This window comes from Gastrolobium bilobum, unplaced genomic scaffold (genome assembly GCF_033153095.1).
Source record: "Gastrolobium bilobum isolate Gb01-03AN ecotype WA unplaced genomic scaffold, APGP_CSIRO_Gbil_v1 utg8714, whole genome shotgun sequence".
NCBI classification, from domain to species: Eukaryota; Viridiplantae; Streptophyta; class Magnoliopsida; order Fabales; family Fabaceae; genus Gastrolobium; species Gastrolobium bilobum.
The window spans coordinates 245,877-268,385 of NW_026897018.1; the positions used below are offsets into that span (position 1 = coordinate 245,877).

At 33.9% G+C, this 22,509-nt stretch overlaps 2 protein-coding genes across 3 annotated transcripts; both read left to right on the plus strand.

The window, feature by feature from the left end:
- The first annotated feature begins 5,632 nt into the window (after positions 1–5,632).
- On the plus strand, positions 5,633–11,778 carry LOC133303434 (calcium permeable stress-gated cation channel 1-like). Its single transcript, XM_061503345.1, has 12 exons — positions 5,633–5,977; positions 6,449–6,795; positions 6,869–7,024; positions 7,481–7,616; positions 8,228–8,329; positions 8,593–8,709; positions 8,801–8,881; positions 9,364–9,704; positions 9,798–10,043; positions 10,386–10,710; positions 10,822–11,055; positions 11,138–11,778. Exons 2-12 carry the CDS (start codon positions 6,482–6,484, stop codon positions 11,402–11,404), a joined length of 2,319 nt encoding a protein of 772 aa, XP_061359329.1. The 5' UTR covers positions 5,633–5,977; positions 6,449–6,481; the 3' UTR covers positions 11,405–11,778.
- An 855-nt stretch (positions 11,779–12,633) lies between these two features.
- LOC133303444 (leucine--tRNA ligase, chloroplastic/mitochondrial) lies at positions 12,634–22,092 on the plus strand. Of its 2 annotated transcripts, XM_061503353.1 has the most exons (20): positions 12,634–13,044; positions 13,145–13,289; positions 13,391–13,447; positions 13,955–14,074; positions 14,166–14,270; positions 14,386–14,609; positions 14,718–14,784; positions 14,875–15,029; positions 15,169–15,433; positions 15,531–15,725; positions 16,910–16,989; positions 17,166–17,228; positions 17,326–17,407; positions 18,063–18,140; positions 18,215–18,316; positions 18,437–18,609; positions 18,820–18,997; positions 19,104–19,181; positions 19,985–20,116; positions 21,511–22,092. In XM_061503353.1, exons 1-20 carry the CDS (start codon positions 12,674–12,676, stop codon positions 21,751–21,753), a joined length of 2,913 nt encoding a protein of 970 aa, XP_061359337.1. In that variant the 5' UTR covers positions 12,634–12,673; the 3' UTR covers positions 21,754–22,092. The 2 variants fall into 2 exon arrangements, 1 of the variants encoding a protein (XP_061359337.1); XR_009750465.1 differs by lacking the exon at positions 21,511–22,092 and having other exon boundaries at positions 19,097–19,181; positions 19,985–20,114.
- The last annotated feature ends 417 nt before the right edge of the window (positions 22,093–22,509 follow it).

Consider the following 22,509-nt stretch of genomic DNA (forward strand, 5'->3'; position numbering starts at 1 on the left):
TAAAATTTTTAACAAAAATTCAAAATTACTTAGCAACAACTCTCCACATATCTAAAACCCGTGTTAGTCCTCCATGCATTAACATTTTCTCGTTCATGCTCTTGAGTTTGACCAATGAGTTAAAAATTATCTTCTTCATTTGATATCAAAGCTATGCATCATTGCATATATGATTATAAGACCCAATTTTTATTTATTTATTAAAATAATTCAAAATTTACATATATAGCCTAAAGTTCATGATAAAATATCGTTTGGAATTTTTTGCAATTGATCTGGGAAACCTTGGGATTTTTGTTCTACGTGATGAGAGTTTTCTAACCATATATCATATGCATGTTTTCATTGAGTATTCTAAGAAAATTTCGAATTTAAATTTCTGGGTTTTATTATATTAAAGTTTATAAATTTTCTCAAATTCTTTTCAATCGATACATTAAAACCTTAAATTGTTTTAGGGCTTTTGAAAAATAAGTTTTTAGTTATCTATTGGTACAAAAATTGTTTTAAATCGTTTCCTATAGCGAAGAAATTTCATTCTTGAATGTATTGTTATGAAATATAGGGTTTATATTATGAAAATTTAAATCTTTCTTTAGATTGATCTTGTTTCATTGATGTAAAACAAAAATCGGTTTGAGAATTTTATGATATTTTTAATACAAAAATCATACATTTTTGTGCCAAGAAAAATCGTGACCCATAACTTGAAAAATCATTTTTTAAACTTCCAAAAGCTCTAAAAATTCTGTTATTTTTGAGATGGATTATATTATAATATTGTTGGCTTGTTTTTCTGTGTTGTTTTGTGATGAAAATCGCTCAAAATATATTGTTTTTGAGCTTTGACGAAGCTCCAATAGCAGAACCTGATTTTAAGTGGGTCAACCCATCAAAGAAATAAGAAAACACTACAATAGAGAAATCTCAAGAAATCCTAGGGGTTATGATGAGATTGTGAGAGAGAAATCCTATTTATATTTCTCAATAAAAAGTCTCACGAAATTCACATCAATAGAAAATTCATTAAAATCGTTAGATTTTTGAATACCACAAGATTATTTTTCTTTTGTTTAAAATCCTGATTGAATACCAACAGATTTGGATAGACTCTAAAATAATATTTTAAAATCCTAATCGAATACCATATGACTTTTTTTCAGTCCTTTAAAATCCTAATCGAATACCAATGGATATTTTTGTCCAAAAATAATTCATTAAAATCTTTTGAAATCCCAATCCAATACACCCTCTTATTTTATAATTGAGAAATAGTTTTTTCATTTTACGTAAGAAATTTTTTTCATATTATACTCACAATTAAAAAGTAAGTCTCATCCTAATTTTTTATCTTCTTATTTTGTATGGACTTCACTCATACATTATGTTTAACATGAAAAAATATTCTCACGTAAAATAAGAAAATTAATTCCCTTTATAATTACTCATTTTACATTCGATTGCCGTAATCGTTTTTTCCCATAATTGTCTCATCTTCACCTCTTTGTACTTGTAATTCTTCTTCAGCATTAGAACAAAATGCAACGCGGCCTTGTGGTAATTTACGATGCGTAAGCATGCAATTTTTTTATTGTCTTTTTCTTTCTAACTCTATTCAAGAATATAATTTTCTTTCATTTTCATTATTAACCATCATAATTTGAAAAAAAAAGGCAACTAAAGGAAAAGATGGTGAAAAACCACTTTCTTTGACATGCGCTCAGAGATACTGTATAAACTGATGTATACTTGGCTTATAGTCGATGTCTCAATCACTGCGCACAAGCAATAGGCTTATAGCCAAGACGTGGGTGTGTGCGCAGTGTTGGCAGTATTAGTAAATAGGTTAGAAGTGTATACCTGAGGTCTTTAACCTCTTATTTATAAGGGTTATCTCTTGGGCTTGTGTAGATCTCCTAGTTGTAGTAGGATTTAACTTCCTTTCTGTTGGAATAAGGACTCTATCCTTAACTGCCTTACTGTTTTATATTGTTAGGATAATTGAAGAATTATGCTTTAAGAAATCCTTGGATACGTGGTTAGGATATGAAAATATTCCATAACAACCACTAAAAACATTTTTGTACTTGTAATTCTTCTTTAGCATTAGTACAAAATGCAATGTGGCCTTGTGGTAATTTACGATGCGTAAGCATGCAATTTTTTTATTGTCTTTTTCTTTCTAACTCTATTCAAGAATATAATTTTCTTTCATTTTCATTATTAACCATCATAATTTGAAAAAAAAAAGAGGCAACTAAAGGAAAAGATGGTGAAGAACCACTTTCTTTGGCACATGTGAATTTTTAAATGCTCCACATATAATTATTTATTTAATATAAATTATAATCTAAAATATAAATAGGAGATGAATCAACGACAACTTAGTGTGTAAAATCTCCCTTCAGTACGAATATCCTGGTAACATGCTCTGCATTTTATAAGAGAGGAGAAGAGTAAAAGATCAAATGATTTGTTATTGGGATAGAAAATAAAATTTATAAATATAAACTTAAAATAAAGACATTAATAAAAAATAAATACGAAGAGTTAAAAAAATAGACATCCATCTTTAAAAAAAACTTTCCTTGGAAACTTTTGGGCTATAGCTTTTTTCTATTCATTATAAAAAATCATTTTTTATAAGAGATTTTATAAAAGTATATTTTGCCTAACTCCTCCTTGTAGAATAAAAGAAGCTTAAAAAAAAACCAAGCAGGTATTAAAACTTAAATTTTTTATATTTTTATTTGATTTTTGGCCACAATGACATTCTTCTTATTGGCTTTAGTCTTTAGATAGCCACGTTAACCACCTAGCATTGACGTTTGCACATAAAAACACCACAAAATATATTATGACGCAAACAAAATTAGGGGTTGGTGTGGATGTCACGAATATACTTTGTGAGGATCAAAGACCCCATAATATGGAAATATGATCCCCACAAATGGCTGAATTTTTGTCGTGATATCACTTTAATTTTTTTATAATATTTTTATTATTAAATTATTCATTGAAATATTTAAAATATTATCAGTCTTTTTTTTAAATTATCACAAAATTAGTCTCTCAATAATTAAAATTTATCTTTATAGAAAACTAAAATAACAACACAAAAAAGTAAATTTAATCATATAAAATGAAAAATTAAGTGATAAATTAAATTCTTAAGAGATTGATTTAATAATAAAATATTAAAAAAACTAATATACTAACGATTAAGATTTTAAAAAATTATATTAATTAAAAATATTTAAAAATAATGTAATTAGATTCTAACATTTGAATGTCCAAAGAAAGGGTTTAGTTTTTGATACCAAAAAAAAAAAAAGGTTTAGTTTTTCATATTTTATTTTTGTAACAAATTAACAATCCGCGTCAATGGTCCAAGGAAAACTTGACGAAAGATAAAAAAAAGTGTTTTCATGAATCATGGTCCCACTTATAACATGCATTTATAAAATGTATCTCCGAGATATCGTTGATGAAAATAGAAACAGATCTAATCCAGGTGGGTTAGAAATTCTATTTCGGGGAACATAAAATTATTGTGAAAAAGAACGTCTACTATTTCGGGGAATGCCATCTAATTTTCTGTTCACAATTTTAATGTCTTGATTAACTTTCTGCATGCTCCGACCCCACTTAGGATTTTAATATCAAGACAATTGGGTCCACACCGTATCCTTCTCCTATTAACTTCTAACATGGGGATCGTTGTTCAATTCCCACAGCCACACAAACGTTATCTACGAACATCTCCCTGGGATTTTTTGTCAAGACAATAATTATCAATGTCTTAACTTTTCTGATGGCGATTATTCTACAAATGATAATATATAAATTATTTATATCGTTGCTGTTGCCGAAATCTGGCCGTACTCATTTAAGATCCTTTTGGGAGATACAGAAGATCTTACTGTAAGTACATGAAAACCGTAACTTCTTGAAGTATGTTTGTGATCGTGTCTGAGGATCCTATATATAAGTACGTGTGATTAGTATTTTTTTTTATTTTATTGTATTAATATCGATACATTTTTTTTAGTACATAATCTTGATACTTAAACCAGGGGATTTCATGCAACAACTCAACAAGCTTCCTACTTCCTAACTTAGAGTACGTTTGGATTGCATTTTAAAAAAATTTACTTTAATGCCTTACTTATTTTAAAAGTATTTTTTATAAAAGTTAAAACTATTTATATTTTTTAAAAAATATTTATAATTTGAAAAAAAAATAGCTTTTGACAGTTACTTTTTTGAGAATCTAAAATTTTTAACTTCTAAAAAAAGTAAGTTTGTGATTTTTTTTATGACTTCTGTTTTTTTAGAAATAGCATCTAAATGCACTTTAAAATAAAAGTGTTTTTTTTGAAAAAAAAAAAAGTAACTTCTGACCGAAAAAAATCTCATCCAAACATGCCCTTAGTCTCTTTTTTTATTTTATTTTATTTTTTTTATTTTCAGATTTGGTTGAACCTAACACAATATATTTTTTAAAATAAAATAGTAAACAAATTCTACGATAATCTAACAGTCTTTAATAAAAGGAAATCATACCTGTTCAGTTGTTCCTCTTAACATGGGTGGTTTGGACTAAATTTTAAAAACGGGGGCTCCTTCAAATGTCCAGTTTGAAATGCCAACTTTTTTTATTTTTTTTTGGTGTGGTGAAATGCCAATTTAATTTTGGGAAATATAAGAATCATGTTGCAGGAATGACACTGTTCATTCCTGCAACAAGGATACGACGTCGTATCATGACTTTAGTCTGACTTTTTTTTTAAGCGTGGGACCTACACTTAATTTGTGTGTGTAGGAAAGTGCTCTTGTCATGTCAAATGACAAAAAGGAAACCCTTTAATTTTATATGAACAATAGAAAGTAAACTTAATTTTTATCATAAATTTTTTAAAATAAAAAGGGTAATATGTTGTACGCGTAAATGATTATTAATAGTCGAAGAACAAGTTGATTGATTGATTCAAGGTCAAGGGAGATGATTGATTTTATTTACGTTCTTAATTAGCTGCCAAACTACTAAAAGTACAAACGAATAACTGATATTTACATTTACACGCAAAATATTATTATTTACATACTAAAAATAAATTTTCATGGGGGCTGGGGATAATACTAAAAATAATTTAGAAAAATGGCCGGACACGATAAGCGTGGTGCTCCACGTGGCCCATTCCCACCAAAAAACCGCATTCTCCACACGGGACACACCGTCGCTTTAACTGTCTGTCGCTAGCTCATCTTTCTGTCTCTGACACCAAAATAATCTCTTTCAGTTTTGGGCCATTCCCCAAACCTAATTTCCAACGCTCTCTAAAAGCGCGTGAACGTACCCTTTCAAATCGGAGCAAACAATGAAAAAGTAGCCGTTACCAGAAACCACGTGGCACCTTGCCGACACAGTTGTGGAGTCCACGATGATGAGCTTATTGAATCTTTCTTGCAACGAATAATTATTTTATTTTATTTTTTTAGTATTCAACGATTAATAATAATTAACCACCTATTTATATTTAATATTAATATGTTATATTAGCCAATTTTTTCAGAAAATCACACACTTTATAAACTAAAGCCATAGTCCACACATTGTGTGCGGTGTAACAGTAATGTAACAAGTAAACAACAACACTGTCTTTTTTCCTTTCTAGCTTTCCTACCATGGAAGCCAATCTCAATTTCAGCGTGTGAATCCTCATTTCAATTCTTGCTTTTGTTTGTTTAAGATAGTTGGTGTGTACAAGAGGAAAGGGCCTGAAAGTGGCGTGTCTTCTACGGAGGTTTCACCACAAAACGGTGGAGGAATCTTCTTCCTTCGTTCCATTTCGAAGATATCCGAGTACCCTTTGATTCAACTTTGGATCTTCAGCTCTGATTTTCTGTCATTGGTGGATTTAACAACACTTGGGGTTTTTTTTCCCTCGGGCGAATTGTGAGCGACAAGCACAAAGTACGACCTTTTTTTTTGTTTTTTTTTTTTCCCCCTTCCCCCCGCTCTGTCCGTTTCTTTTCTTGTTTTGTCATGTCCTAGGAAGGATTTGCATGCCAATTGATGTGAAAATCTTGGAACTTATTTTAGGAGTCGATGAATTTTCTGTTTCTGTAAAAAAGACTTTCTAGTTGTGTCTCTGTTTTGAACCCAGCGGAGTAAAATTTGTTGTAGGAAACGCTTGATAAATTATTTTCCTTTTGGGTGTCCAAAATTTAGGGTGCAAGAGAAAATGGAAAGAGGATTCAAAAAGAGATGAGAATCTAGTTATTAACAATTTCTTATTTCAAGTTATGCTTATGTTTATTAAAGTATGAGATTAAATACAAATTTTATTGGCAAGTCATGATCTTTTGGTATTTTCACCTAGAGTTTTGTTGCAGTTAGCTGTGTATCAATCTAACCCCCTTTATCCATTCCTTTTCATAACAGGAAGACGTGCATTCTTTCTAGAAGGGAGAGAAAATGGCGACATTTCAAGATATTGGGGTTGCAGCTGCCATAAACATTTTGAGCGCATTTATTTTCTTTGTGGCATTTGCTATTTTGAGGCTTCAACCTTTCAATGATCGGGTATACTTCCCAAAATGGTATCTGAAGGGTTTAAGAACAGATCCTCTACACGGAGGAGCATTTGTGCGCAAGTTTGTCAATTTAGATTGGAGATCATATCTTAGGTTTTTGAATTGGATGCCAGCTGCACTTAGAATGCCAGAACTCGAGCTTATTGATCATGCTGGATTGGACTCTGTTGTTTACTTGAGGATTTACTTGCTAGGGTATGACCAATGAGTGAATACCACATCCCCAAAAGAGAATATAATCCTAATATTTTCTGTTTTCGTGGTGCAGACTTAAAATCTTTGTTCCTATAGCATTCCTGGCATGGGCAGTTCTGTTTCCTGTCAACCGGACAAGTACTGGGCTAGAAGGAGCTGGAGTAAACAACATAACTTCTAGTGACATTGATAAATTCTCAATTTCAAATGTCCATAAAGGATCTGAAAGGTTTTGACACTGTCATTAGTGCTATTACAGTTTTGCTGTCGCTTCTTGATATTGTTTAGTATATTATATTCAAATCCAAAGTACCTGCATGTCAAGATGTGTTTTTGACCTAAAAATATATATGGTTTAACTATGTTGAGGCTTTAGGTCTAGTGTTTAACAAGGTGCAACCTTGATTTACAATGAAAATCTTAATTGCTTTGCATCTCTTCTCTAGATTCTCTGATTATATCTTAATTACTTTTTCTTCTCATCTTAAAACAACATCACTTACTTCTCCAATCTGATTATTAGCGATACCTTTTTTATGCATAATATCACTTGTTAAAGTTGTAGAGTTACTTTTATGGTGCCTTCATGTCAGTATTTGATTGTATTAATTATTGTAAAGTATTTGGCTTTTCTTAAATTGCTACTAAATCTCACGCTGTACTAAAATTTTGTACTCTACCTCAGGTTTTGGGCACACATTGTAATGGCTTATGCATTTACCTTTTGGACATGCTATATTTTGCTAAAGGAGTATGAAAAAGTTGCCTCAATGAGATTGCAATTTCTTGCAGCAGAAAAACGTCGTCCGGATCAATTTACGGTAAATTGATTTTTCTCCATTTTTGGCGAGGAATTTTTTTCTGGAATACTTCTTGGTTGCATAATGCGTTTTGCTCTGTTTTTTTTAACTGTTCTCTCTTTTATCAGTTTTGGGCAGCTTTGATATGAAGCAATGAAATCCTGATTTTATGTTTCTTGTGTTAGAGGTGGTATTCTAGTTAGTCGTTTTTCTTGGTAGATCTCAACTGTATATTTTAACATTTTCTATATTAAAAAAGTTCTGTAGATTACAGGTGTGGATTTGCTTGCTAGTCATTAGGCAAGCATATTAATAACCTAGCTTCAACAAATAAGTAAGCAAAGCAATGAAGTGATGACTATTATATGCAGCCTTTTTAGATGTAAGAAAATTATATAAGAAAGATAAAAGGATTACGAAAAAGTTTTATAATTTTTTTTTTTTAAAAGCAAAAAACAAAGCTGTAGCTAACATAATTTTAATACAGAAGAGCTCTCCAATCCTTCAGCATCTTTGTACTTCGCAGGTTGGGGGAAATTGCAATTTTAGGCTAAATTGTCACGTGTTAGCATTGAGATATGTGAGAGATTACATCATGCATATTTTGCTTATAGAAATGATATTATTTTCAGGTGCTCGTTAGAAACATTCCACCAGATCCTGATGAATCTGTAAGTGAGCTTGTGGAGCACTTTTTTCTGGTCAATCATCCAGATAACTATCTTACTCACCAGGTTGGTTCCTCCTTTATACACTGTATTAATTATCTCGTTGATTCTGATATTAAGAATTTAAGAAGCATTTGGTGGTTTCTGCTTTGATAGTTTCATTTTTTACTGCAATGGTAAATTCACTAGTTGTCTCGTTGATTCTGAAATGATGTATATGAAATGTGAATTACATTGTTTATTATGCCAAATTAATTTTCCGCTTTTCATTTGGGACTTTGAGAGGCAAAAAAGCGTATGTCAGCATATTTATTGTGACATTTCTGCAGGTTGTTTATGATGCAAACAGACTAGCAAAGGTTGTTAAAAAGAAGAAGAAGTTGCAGAATTGGCTTGTCTATTATCAAAATAAACTTGAACGAACTTCAAAAAGACCTGAAATGAAGGTATTTGAGATTAATCTGGTATGCCTTCAAATTTTTGTCATAATTATCTTCAGATTTCCCACAACCTTTCCCTCTTATATGTTTTTACCAGACTGGTTTCCTTGGTCTTCGTGGAAAGAAAGTGGATGCTATTGATTATTATACCACTGAAATTGACAAGCTTGCAAAAGAAGTAAGTGCCATATATATATATATATATATATATATTTCTTTTTCTGTTAGGACTTTTACCCCCCTCTGCATCCAAATGAATTTTCTCTTGCCAGTCATATATTGAAAAATAATTACAGAATATCAAATGCTAATTTTGCAGAATACATATAACAAAACAGACTATGATATACCAAAATTTTACCAGTATCTTTTATCTTTATCACGTGCAATAGTATTATTCTGCTTTCAGAGAGTTATTTCCTCATGTAACAGCTTCGTGACTGCTTGCCTTTATCTATTATTGCAATGGATAATTTTCTGATTGTTCACTTGAACTTTGTGCAAATAGACTTGAACAGATGCTGAAGGAACTCGTTTAACACAAAATTTCACTTGGGATAATATCTGTTGAAATCATGAGTCTTATTGTGGTATCATGACTTTTCTGTCTTAGAAATTCTCATGATGCTTACAGTGATTCAAGTTTATCATTTTTCGCAGATAGCTTTAGAGAGGGATAAGGTCACTAATGATCCCAAGTCTATCATGCCCGCTGCATTTGTTTCGTTCAAAAGTCGATGGGGTGCTGCAGTTTGTGCACAAACTCAACAAACCAGAAATCCAACAATTTGGTTGACTGAGTGGGCTCCCGAGCCACGGGACATCTATTGGTCAAACTTGGCAATTCCATATGTTTCCCTCACTGTCAGAAGGTTGATCATAGCTGTTGCATTCTTTTTTCTCACTTTCTTTTTTATGATCCCCATTGCTATTGTACAAACTTTTGCGAGTCTTGATGGAATCCAAAAAGCAGCACCATGGTTGAAGCCACTTATTAATGTGTAAGTCTAATCTCATAGTTGGACCTCTGAAGATACAATTCCATCCACGTGCATCACTGGAGAATACTTATTTGAATTTACTTTATTGTGCAGCCCTATCATTAAGTCATTCATTCAAGGTTTTTTACCTGGTATTGTATTGAAGCTTTTCCTCATCTTTTTGCCTGCAATATTGATGATAATGTCAAAATTCGAAGGCTTTGGATCTATATCATCTCTGGAGAGAAGATCAGCTTCTAGATATTATCTTTTCAATTTTGTGAATGTATTTCTTGGGAACATAATTACCGGAACAGCATTTCAACAGCTGGACTCTTTCATTCACCAACCAGCCAATGAGTAAGTCATTCAAATAGTACCATATGGTTTTTCCTTAGAATTCAAAATATTTATATTTTTAATTGTCATATATTTTCTGTGTTTTGCGTGCATACATATGCTATGCTGCACCTTAAAGTTTGGACGGACATGTAAATTTGTGGTAACCTTGTATCTATGATCAATTTAATATATAATGTCATATGACCATATATAAAAGGGGAAAAATTTTCTTACTTCTGGATATGCTTCAGCTATTTAAGAACCATGATGTTAGTTTTCACAGCTAAATATGTTTACACGCATTACTCTTAATTTATACCGTATAAATTTGATTAAGAATTCTTTTAATATTCTTGTCAGATATCCTGTAACAATTGGAACTTCGATTCCTTTGAAAGCAAGTTTCTTCATTACTTATATAATGGTTGATGGTTGGGCCGGTATAGCTGCAGAGGTTTTGATGTTGAAACCACTAATCATATATCACTTGAAGAATTTCTTCTTGGTGAAGACTGAAAAGGACAGGGAAGAGGCCATGGATCCTGGGAGTATTGGTTTCAATACTGGAGAACCACGTATACAATTGTACTTTTTGCTGGGTCTAGTCTATGCTGCAGTGACACCTTCTGTTCTTCCTTTCATAATAATTTTCTTTGGGCTTGCCTATGTTGTGTTCCGTCATCAGGTATTGGGATGTTAGAACTATATTGTACATGTCAAGGATGATTGTATAATTTGAGTCCCCTATTTTTAGTTTCCATATATAAGATGAAGACTCTCTACCTTCCAATTGCAGATAATCAACGTTTATAATCAAGAGTATGAGAGCGGTGCTGCATTCTGGCCAGATGTCCATTTTCGAGTCGTGTTTGCACTGATAGTCTCACAGATAGTTCTGATGGGACTCCTGACCACCAAAAAGGCTGCTTCATCAACTCCATTTCTCATTGCACTCCCAATACTGACCATATGGTTCCATAGATACTGCAAAGGCCGTTTTGAATCTGCATTTGTTAAATATCCCTTACAGGTATATCAATTAATCATTTGGATGGTTAATAATCCTCACACATGGAATTTTTATGTTTTTTTGTAAATTTGTATATATACAGGAAGCAATGATGAAAGATACATTAGAACGAGCTACAGAACCTAACCTGAACTTGAAAGGTTACCTTCAGAATGCCTATGTTCATCCTATTTTTAAGGCTAGCATGGATGATGATGATGATGATGATGAGGAAGAGATAATGAGTCAAAAGTGGGAAACTGAGAGTGTTACTGTGCCCACAAAACGCCATTCACGAAGGAGTACACCATTGCCCAGCAGAATTAGTGGTGCATCATCTCCATCTCTGCAAAATCATCCAGAACCATAAATCATGGACCAATGAATGATGTCATCATTATTGACCGGACATACTAGGATGGATGTGCATATATTTACATATATGATGGGTTACATACATCAGTGGACATGTGCTTGCAGCAGCATAAGCTGGGAAAGCTATCGGCGGATGAAAAGTACCACGTGCAGACTATAAGGCAGAGATTCTTTGATAATATTTCGGATTTTGTTAATATTGAATTTGTGCCTCCAAGTAGATAAACATGCTTTTCAAATCTATATACCAAGAAGCACATAGAGGATGTGCATGACATTACACCACGGAATAGTGTAAATTATCCAAAAACTGATCATTTAGATTGTGTGTATAATTTTTCTCGTTTCATCTTACCTTCTGCTTTTCCTTCAGATTCAGCATAAGTATATACATTTTTAACACAATCGGAGGCTTTCCTTTCCTTTAAAAAATGTCGTCCCACGTCACCTGTAAGAAAAATAATGACACAGCTGGGTAGATGTATAAGTATAACGATCTAATCAAAATAAATTAAAATAAGTGGAAGAAAAGAAATTTACTAAAAGATAGTATTGGATTTCTGACCATTTTGCCCTTCATTAATTAATTAATAACTATTTTGTCTCTTATCCAAAACTATCTATCAATTTGTCCCAATTAATATAAATTACCCAAAACTAAATGAAAATGAATGGTTTTTGAGTTATTAAGGGGGTGTTTGGTAGATGAGAAATTTTTTTTTACTAGAGAAATACAATTATAGGCATATGGTGTGAAAGTGATTTTGGTAGACAAATTTAAAAAAAGTAGTTTGGTAGGTAAAAATCTTACCAGAAAAATTGGGTTAAAAAACATTTTCAACAGTACACGAAGGACAATTTGGTCAGCAATTTCATGTTCAATTTTTTCTTTTCCCATCAAACCCAAAATACCACCATCAATATGGGTTTCTGAAACAGTGTTTTCAAAGAAATCTTGCAAACAAAATGGGTTAAGTTCAAATTTTGTTAAATCTTCTACCAAACATAATTAAGTTCAAAATCAATTTGAAGTTGCCTGAGCAAAGAAACCAAAAGCCCCTACCAAACACTCCCTTGGACTTGTTATCAAGCTACGACTAAATCAAGCCCAATCTCATTCATCGTATGATAATAGGCCCAGTTGGGAAAACTAGACGAAGAGCGTGGTTGTTTAGTTTTTAAGCGCCATCTTTATTCTTCACGTTATCCACTTTCTCTCTTCACTTGTCTGCCACTCTTTCTTCGTTCCTCTCTCACAATCCAAATGCTGCACACTCATTTTCATCTTCATGTCCACTTGCTTTCACCACACTCCTATGCATCAGCATTTCCCTTCCAAGATTCCCTGCTTCACTCTCCAAGATTCCCTGCTACTGCCATCAGAAGACGTTCTTCCGCTCTCAGACTCCGAAATCGTGGCCGCAGTATTAGTAGCTCGGCGACAAATGGCGGAGAGAGTGTAAAGGAGCAGCAGAAGCCGTCGCAGCAGGCGGTCAATAGGGCTTACCCTTACCATGAAATTGAACCCAAGTGGCAGCGTTTTTGGGACCAGAATCGCACTTTTCGAACCCCTGATGACGATATCGACACATCAAAACCTAAATATTATGTTCTCGACATGTTCCCTTACCCTAGGTTTTGAATTTTAGTTTCTTTGCGTTTGCAGTTCTTGATTCTTGTGAATTGCGATGAAAATATTTGTAATTGGTTTCGCTTGTTCAACTAATTCTTGCAGTGGAGCTGGGCTACATGTTGGTCATCCACTCGGGTATACTGCCACAGACATTCTTGCTAGATATAAACGCATGCAGGGATATAATGTCTTGCATCCAATGGGGTGGGATGCTTTTGGATTGCCAGCAGAACAATATGCTATTGAGGTCTGTTTCTTGGTTCTCACCCGACTTGTGTATGTTATTAATCTTTTGGAATTTCGTCATAACTTTCCTTTTTCTTGTTAATGTGCTGCCCTGTGTTTCAGACAGGAACTCACCCAAAGCTAACTACGGTGAAGAATATCAATCGCTTTCGCGCTCAGGTAAATATAAACTGATGATGTGAGACTTTTACTCTAAGGAACACCAGTAATTCTTTTGTTTAATTATTAAATAACTAGAGATATGTTCAAGAATTTAATCTTGCTGCTGATTTTGAGCCAGTAAATAACTTTGAGCCATCTGAAGATTCTTTACGCTTTAAATTAACTATGTTAGGCTGTAAGCATGAATCATTCAATAAATGATTATATTGGAATTTGTGGCGTTGATTTTCTGGATAAGCTTCAAAGTAACCAGTACAACTGTGCTTGGAATCATAATTAGGGCTTTATGTTTTACAATTTAATCCTTTCATTACATAATACATAGTTCATCTGATTGTTATCCTTAAAAACTGGAAAGTGATTTGAATGGCCTCCACTTAATTGAAGAAGAAAAGCTTTCCATACCTCTGATGTGATGTTTACCCCGGAAACATGGTCATCTTCAGCTCTAGCCTTAAAATTGCTTGTTTTAAATTCATGTTATATCATCTTACGTCTTTGCAGTTAAAATCATTAGGATTCTCATATGACTGGGATCGTGAAATATCTACCATAGAACCTGAATATTACAAATGGACTCAATGGATCTTTCTACAGCTTTTAAAGAGAGGATTAGCATATCAGGTTAAGTGTATGATAACTTCTTAAAAGTTTTCCTTATTTCATTTAATTCCTCAGTATTGAAGGTCTTATGGTGTTCCTATAAAAAATTCAGGCTGAAGTTCCAGTTAATTGGTGCCCTGCGCTTGGCACTGTGTTGGCCAATGAGGAGGTGATTGATGGTGTCAGTGAACGGGGAGGTCATCCTGTAGTAAGAAAGGTATGCTGGATTGTGTATTTATTCATTTCACAATTTACTTATTTGGGTGGTTTTTCTCTTATATTTTTTGAATGGTTTCATAATCTTTACAGTGTGGTTGTTTATTACCAAGCAGCCAATGAGGCAATGGATTCTCAAGATTACTGCATATGCTGACCGTCTTCTCGAGGATTTAGATGACCTAGACTGGCCTGAAAGTGTAAAAGAAATGCAGAGAAATTGGATAGGGAGGTCAGAAGGGGCTGAGTTGGAATTTGGCATTCTTGATAGTGATGGAAAGGAGCGAGACATAAAGATTATTGTGTATACTACAAGGCCTGATACAATCTTTGGAGCAACGTATTTATCTATTCAATTTTCTAATATATTTCACAAATTCTATGAATCAGAAGAATCACTCTTGAAAGAAACTCTTATCAGTTTCCTATTTGCTTTGTTTGTGTTCAGCTACCTAGTTGTGGCACCAGAGCATTCCTTGTTGTCATCATTTGTTTCCGCTGCCCAGAGCAAACATGTAAGCTGTTCTATTTCATTGCCTAATATATTCGAAGGCTTGAGTCATGGGTGATAAGGAGATGGTGATTCTTTGGGCTTTTAATCACAGGTGGAGGATTATATAGACCTTGCCTCAAGGAAGAGTGACCTTGAGAGGACTGAGCTTCAAAAGGAAAAGACTGGGGTATTTACTGGTTGTTATGCCAAAAATCCAGCGAATGGGCAAGCCATTCCAATATGGGTGGCAGATTATGTTTTGGGGAGGTACGTGTACACTAGTCTCACTTAGAATGCAGATTGCATAAATTCTTTGCTCAATATGCCTTGGACATAACTATGGGGTGTAGAATAATATTTCAAAAGTTTATATGTCACCAGAATATAATTGCTGTTACTGGTGCAGTTATGGAACAGGAGCAATCATGGCTGTTCCTGCACACGATTCTCGTGATTATGAATTTGCTTTGAAATATGATGTTCCAGTTCGCTGGGTTGTGATGCCGAATGATAAAAGTATCAACGAGTCTGGAAAGGCTTTTTCAGGTGAAGGCATTACTATAAATTCATCAAATACATTGGTGGGGCTTGACATTAATGGCTTGTCTAGCAAAGAAGCTGCTTTAAAAGTCATTGACTGGGCTGAGAAAAGTGGAAATGGAAAGATGAAGGTGCATGTCTCAAATTATAATAAACTTGTTTGTTTTATCAGATTTTATTTTATTTTTTATGGTTTGTATAATATAAAATACACTGTTCATCCTTCAGATTAACTACAAATTAAGGGACTGGCTTTTTGCTCGGCAACGTTACTGGGGTGAACCTATCCCTGTCATCTTCTTGGATGACAGTGGTGAGACTGTCCCACTGCATGAGACTGAACTGCCCCTTATACTACCTGAATTGGATGATTTTTCCCCCACTGGAACAGGGGAGCCTCCACTGTCTAAGGCAGTGTCTTGGGTAAGTTTACACAAATAAATGCTTTTCTTTCTTCTTCTTAACTTATGGTTACTGATCTTGATTTGACTGGCCCCTTGGACTGTGAGCCTGCCAACCCTGAATCTTGGCTGGACTTGTTTAGTTATTAAGTCCCTTGTTATTATACCTTAACCATTAAGTTGAAAAGACTGTTTGATAACGGTATGATGTATTAGTTCATGAATTCATATTTTCCTTGCATATCACGACATGATCGCCGGGTCCATTTCTAATAATGTTAGTTAAAGATTGAATCATTGTGATACAACCCCTATCTGTTGACTCACCTATTGCAAAGAATATTCTAGATGATAAGTCTTTTAGAAGTAGAGAGTGGGTGCTGACGTGGACTAGTGAGAACGTTGTGCAAGTCTGTTAGGGGAGTTTGTTATATATTAGGGGTAAGGCTCATGTAGAGGTAGATTGGGGATTTGGACACACTTGGGCTGGGAAACCAGATTGGGAGAGAAATCTGGAGCCTCTCGAATTGCTCCAGAAAATATTTTAGCTTTTATTGTATTTTTCCTTTCTTCTTTCATTACTTTTGAATTGTCTCTGTAATTTATACTTTCTCTTACTGATATATCAAAGAAAATCCAGTTCTCTGGGCCATTTGTTGGTGTTTCGTTGCGTTTTACTTTGATATTTTGCCATATCCTATCACATTGCCTTATCTCGGTACGATTATAGTTTTGATGCAAATGGCATTATATGGAGAAATTTATGTGCTGATTTTAAAGTAGCTTTGAAGGAACTATTTTCTTTACATTCCCTAAAACCTTTTGTAACAGGAAGAGAAACTCAGTCACACCACAGGTCATTATTTATGTCTGCATGAGCTGCTTTGCATATCTACCTATCTTCTTATATGCTGGCTAAACATTTTTTTTCTGAGTAGGAATATTCTGCCTATATCAGTTCTTATTTTCTTAATGCATAAGTCACATAACAAAAAATTAAACTGAGCTAAATTAAGAGGAAATAGATGCCTGTTGTAACAGGGCATATACTCTCTTAAAAGTTTATAGTAGTATAAAATCATTTTGTCACGACATAAGTTATAGTACTTCGATAATTATGATTTTTCTGTTTGTGTTTCCTTAGCTAATTTTTTGCTCCCATTTTAATTATTCTACTTTATTTCTTGGCTGGTATCACTGTTTTAGATGAAGACCACAGATAGTTTATCTGGAAGACCAGCTACACGGGAAACAAATACCATGCCACAGTGGGCTGGTTCATGCTGGTAAGGCATTGGGGAGGATCTTGAGCAGTATTAGATTTATTTAGTAAGCACTAAGTGGTGTTTTGGTCGCCAAGTTTGGTAGTTTTGATTCAGGATTTTTATGCATTAGATACAGATGAAAAATTAAATTACTCTTTGTGTGCTTATCATATGTCACATTTTATTTTTCTGCCCAGGTACTATTTGAGATTTATGGACCCAAATAATTCCAAAGAATTGGTTGATAAGACAAAAGAAAGGTATAACTTCATCTAATTCTGGTTGTTTCTTATTTTTTACTTTCACAATTTCTAAATGATTTAATTTCCTAGCTTAAAAATTGTTCTTCTCCTGCAGGTATTGGGGCCCTGTTGATGTGTATGTCGGGGGTGCTGAGCATGCAGTTCTCCATTTACTGTATGCTAGATTCTGGCACAAGGTATGTATTTTATGTGAGTCTCAGTTTGGGGCATGTTGATTTGTGATTTGTTTCACTAAGCCATATGAATTCAACCTCCATGTGGAACAGCTATATCCCTGCCTCTCTTATTCCATGATATCTATGACTAGCTGACTACTAGTAAGAATGTTGTTTGATGAGTCTCAAATAGTAAAGGACTTGTGTGCTTTGGGTTGTTATAAAGCCAGCATTCTTAATGCAATATATTTTAGTTCCTCCGTGACCATGTTCGATGTGAAAAGATAGCACCAAAGATTGGCTTTGTTAATTTAATTTTTTTAAGCTATAATGTTCTTTTTAAATTGTTGATAGAAATTACAAGCCTACCTGTAGTTATATTGGTGCTTGTAAAATCAGAGAAGACTGTGATTTAACCATTTTTTAATACTTGTTTGTCCAGTGTATGGGGGAATGAAAGTGTTCATTGTAATTAAAGTAATCATAAAAGGAAATCAAATAATCCTTCTAGCAGTTAAATAAATAATTGATGACATGGTTGACTGTTGACTGAAGGTTTGGGAAATCCACCAATCAGGGGTTTGAATGAGTTCAACAAGCCATTAAATTCCCTTTAACATTTTCTCAGGTTTTGATGCAATATTTGTGCAGATTTAATTCAAGTTTTATATCTCAGGTCCTCTTCGACATTGGTGTTGTATCCACCAAGGAGCCCTTCCAATGTGTCATAAACCAGGGGATTATCCTTGGGGAGGTAATGTCTATTCTTCTGCTTGAAAATTTAGGGGGGGGTAAATAACTAATTGTAACAAGTTTGTAATGTGGCAGGTTCAATACATGGCTTGTAGGGATCAAGATGGAAATCTGATTTCTGCTGATTCAACTGATATGTTGAATGAACATAATCTAGACAGAATTCCTGAGGAAAAGGTTTCTCAATTAAGATTCTACTTCTTTCTCAATGCATCCGTTAACTGTCAGAGTTAAGCTTTTGAACCTAAATTTTCTTTTCTCTTGACAAGAATTTATTTTCTTTTTCCTTGAGTGTAGGTGATGAAGTCCGGGGATTCTTTTTACCTGAAAGAAAACCCTGACATACGTTTAGTTGCCCGTGCTCACAAAATGAGTAAAAGTAGGGGAAATGTTGTTAATCCTGATGATGTTGTTTCTGAGTACGGTGCAGATTCTCTTCGTTTATATGAAATGTTCATGGGACCGTTGAGGTAGGTTTGATCACGAACCTTATTTCTAATGGCATATTGTAGTGATTGCTCCTTAATTAAGACTACTTTCTGTTTCTATCCCCCCCTCCCCATTTTTCTATTCTTTTCTTTGGGTGAGTTTGGGACTATGAAGTTGCAGTACTTGTTATAATGTGGATTTCAACCTTACATTACTTTTCTCATTGATTTTACCTTTCAACATGCTCCCAGAGACTCAAAAACATGGAGTACTAGTGGCATTGAAGGTGTACATCGGTTTTTAGGAAGATCTTGGAGGCTGATTGTTGGTTTACCTTTGTCTGATGGCACATTTAAGGATAGAACTGTATCAGTTGATGAGGAGGCTACTATTGAACAACTTCGTTGTCTTCATAGATGCATTGCCAAGGTCAATATCTCAATTTTTAATCAGAGTTTTATAGTTTCCATTTTATGGTTGTATTTAACTTGCAGATTTGAGACAATTGAGCTAAGAGTTTAATCTCAGTATTCAGGTAACAGAGGAAATTGAGGGCACACGGTTCAACACTGGAATTTCTGCAATGATGGAGTTCCTTAATGCAGCATATAAGGTACTTTTGTGTTTTCTACTTCATTCTATATCTCCCCCCACCACATAAAAAAAAAACTTTCTTTTTCCTTTTATTTTATTTTTCTGGGGCGGGGAAGTTAGGTGTCATTTGATATGGTCGATAATGGAATGACTATTCCTTTCCATTTCAATGTTTGATATGCTGGATTCTAAGCAGGAATGGAAAAGAAAAATTGCATAATGGCAACAGTACTCTTACATAATAGTTAATGGTGGTTGTGGCAATGGCAGAGATGGTCATTGCGGCGCCAGCAGGGTTAGTGGATGGTGGTGGTATGGTATTGATATAGTGGCAGTGGAGGAAGCAGCGTGTCAATTGATGGTGTGTGGTGATGGCAATTGCAATGCGGGGGCTGTAGCAATGGTGGTGGCAGTGAACTTATGATTCCAGGAATGGCCTTGAAATGACCATTCCTTCCAATTTGTAGTGAATGATATTATCTTATTTGGACGAAATGACATTCATTTCAGTAGTTGATATCATTCACACTTTCGCCTCATTTACATTCCATTACCATTCCTTTGACCCTAATTCTAGCAAACCAAATGTCACCTAAGATTTGGGACTGGATTTATTTATGGAAAGAAACTTTGAAACCCAAGCCTATTTGGGGTGACATTTTACACTGTATTTAGTTGCTCTGGGTCTGTTTTTAGAAAACTAGACTTCTCTATATTTTTCATTCAGTATCCTTTTCTTATTAATAAGCAGTAAATTCCTCCCCACCTATTGTTACAGAGAATCAGTGTGATCTCTATATTTTTTTGGGCGTATATTTTCAGTGGGATAAACATCCAAGATCAGTTATTGAGGCATTTGTTTTGCTGCTTTCACCATATGCACCACACATGGCTGAGGAGCTATGGTCTCGGCTTGGGCACACAAAATCATTGGCCTACGAGCCTTTCCCTAAGGTATGAATTTGGGTCCATACCAAACCAATCCTACTCTTTAATTACTTGTCAGGTTCTGTGCGTCTTAATTTTCTATTTCTTTTATCGATAGCATACTATTCCAATGACCTGACACAGACATTTCACACCCGTAGAATATTGTTCTGTAGTTATTGGAAATAGTATGCTATCGATAAAAGAAATAGAAAATTCCACCGATTAACAGAACAAATATTTCAGGTTTTTCTACCATAGGTATAAATTTCACACTAACAAAAAACAAATTGTGGCTGAGCATTAGTGGCACAACTTTCAGAAAGTCATAGCTCACAGCCACAACTTATAGCAAGTGTGTGTGTTTATGATATGTAAAGTTATAAATCATATGATTTGCAACAAGTCGTTTCTCTTTAGGATTCAGGAAGAACTTTTTTGGTTATTTTGAACATTTTAAAATTTTAAGTTGCTTGGAATTTTAAGAAAAGATTAAATTAAGTTTTATGTTATGGTTGATTTTAATTAAAATTAAGAAAACAAAATAAATTTGAAACATGCATTAGCTTGAAATTTAAAAAATAAATTAGAAATTTATACAAGAAAAATTGAAATAAAAAAATATATTTATGCATTCTTACTTAAATAATTACTAAGTTACAGATTCTCATTTAAGCTTGTGGGAGAGAAACTTTTTTATATATAATAAATGAAAATATTTTAAATTGAGTGGAGCAATTGCTCTGAAAATGAAAGTTTAAAAAAATGAGTGAGTGCAAATGTGGATCCATCCCTGTGCAGAACTTAGTAGCTAGTTAATTGATGTATGCATGACCAGACTATATTCCTCCATCTGCAAAATTATTGTGTTGTCAATGTAATTTAGTGATTGTACATTAAGAAAAATGCTCCATGGTGAAATGATGAGGGAACTGAAGATGAGAGGATCCTGATCAACCATTCGCTATTAGTTCTGGCTGTGTGCTATGACTTGCTACAAGTCATGCCATTGACTCCTAGTTACTGTAGAATTTAAACTTTAGAAGTAAATAATTTGGAAGTTACACGTAAGTGGAAAAAACTTTCCTGCTTCCAATTGTATGGTAAAAAAGCCAATATTTCATGCGATTATAATTTTTTTTCCCCCAACATTTCATGGTAATTTTTTTTTTTTAGCCTAATTTTCCTTTAGAGTTGTTGAGTTGAGCTAATATAATGAAATATAAGTCATTTACATTGGCTACTATTTAAATACCCGGACTGGGGTTGTGAAGAAGATCCATGGCTTTGATACTTAAGTAGCAGAAAAAGTTTGGATTCTTCATAGTGAAATGTTACCAAGGTTGAGTTTTAATCATGTGTACTGAGTTCCATATTATACACTAAACAGTAACCATGTCTGTTATATGTTGTAAGTGCAGGCAAATCCTGCTTACTTAAAGGATTCCAAGATAGTCCTCCCAGTTCAGATTAATGGCAAGACAAGAGGTACTATCCAGGTTGAAGAAACATGTACAGAGGACGATGCTTTCGCGTTAGCATCTAGGGATGAAAAGCTATCCAAGTATTTGCAAGGTCAATCTGTCAGAAAGAGAATTTACGTTCCGGGCAAGATCTTGAATGTTGTTTTGGACCATAAAAACATCAAGGTTGGTGTACAGTAGCTACTTTCATACTGTGTACATTTCTACAGGAAGCAACAGTCAACCTTCAATTTTCTTAGCGCATAACTTAGTAACGGCCCTGCATCCACTCCCAAGAAGGTAGCTTTGGCTGGAGTTGTCAAGTTTGTTTTGGATAGAAAGTGACAGCAAAGCCAAGTATTCACCCCATATGACTGTTAATAATTTATGTTCAATTTTAAGAAGTGCATAACTTAGGTAGTGTTTGATACGGAGAGAGAATCACTCCCTTTTGTGAAACGTTCTACTATTTAATCTGTCTGTCTTATTCTACGTTATATTTATATGCTATGTTTTATCTCGTTGTAACACGTCTGCCAAATGACAACTTAATAGAAAAGCCATAATTGGTTTCCAACTAGCTTTGATCATTTATTTGATGCCCCGCTACATGCGTAACCAATTTATTTTAATAACATTATAAGTTTATAACAAAAGCGGAGGGTATCTTGGCGCATGTGAAAACGTGTTCTGATATTAAGTGATTGTAATTCAGCTGGCATCATATAATTGAGCAGGTGAGTATATGTGTTTGATTTTCTTCAATACTAGGTTTTATAGAATTTGAAAGCGGAAACTACTTTTTTTATTTTTATTTGGTGTAACTAAGCCGGATGAAGGTAGACCTGTTAAGAATAGAGAATTACTATTCTCATTAATGACATTTAACCAATCAGGCAACCATATGCTCCGCCCCGCATTGAACGCGGACTATTTGTTGAAGATAAAAGTACATTG

Excerpts from the sequence above, each read along its gene's own strand:
- LOC133303434 (XM_061503345.1), top strand. The coding sequence starts at position 6,482 with ATGGCGACATTTCAAGATATTGGGGTTGCAGCTGCCATAAACATTTTG. Across the intron at positions 10,711-10,821 it reads ATGTTGTGTTCCGTCATCAG|ATAATCAACGTTTATAATCA; the intron begins GTATTGGGATGT and ends TTCCAATTGCAG. Across the intron at positions 11,056-11,137 it reads TTGTTAAATATCCCTTACAG|GAAGCAATGATGAAAGATAC; the intron begins GTATATCAATTA and ends GTATATATACAG.
- LOC133303444 (XM_061503353.1), top strand. The coding sequence starts at position 12,674 with ATGCTGCACACTCATTTTCATCTTCATGTCCACTTGCTTTCACCACAC. Across the intron at positions 17,229-17,325 it reads GTTGATAAGACAAAAGAAAG|GTATTGGGGCCCTGTTGATG; the intron begins GTATAACTTCAT and ends CTTCTCCTGCAG. Across the intron at positions 17,408-18,062 it reads ATGCTAGATTCTGGCACAAG|GTCCTCTTCGACATTGGTGT; the intron begins GTATGTATTTTA and ends TTTATATCTCAG.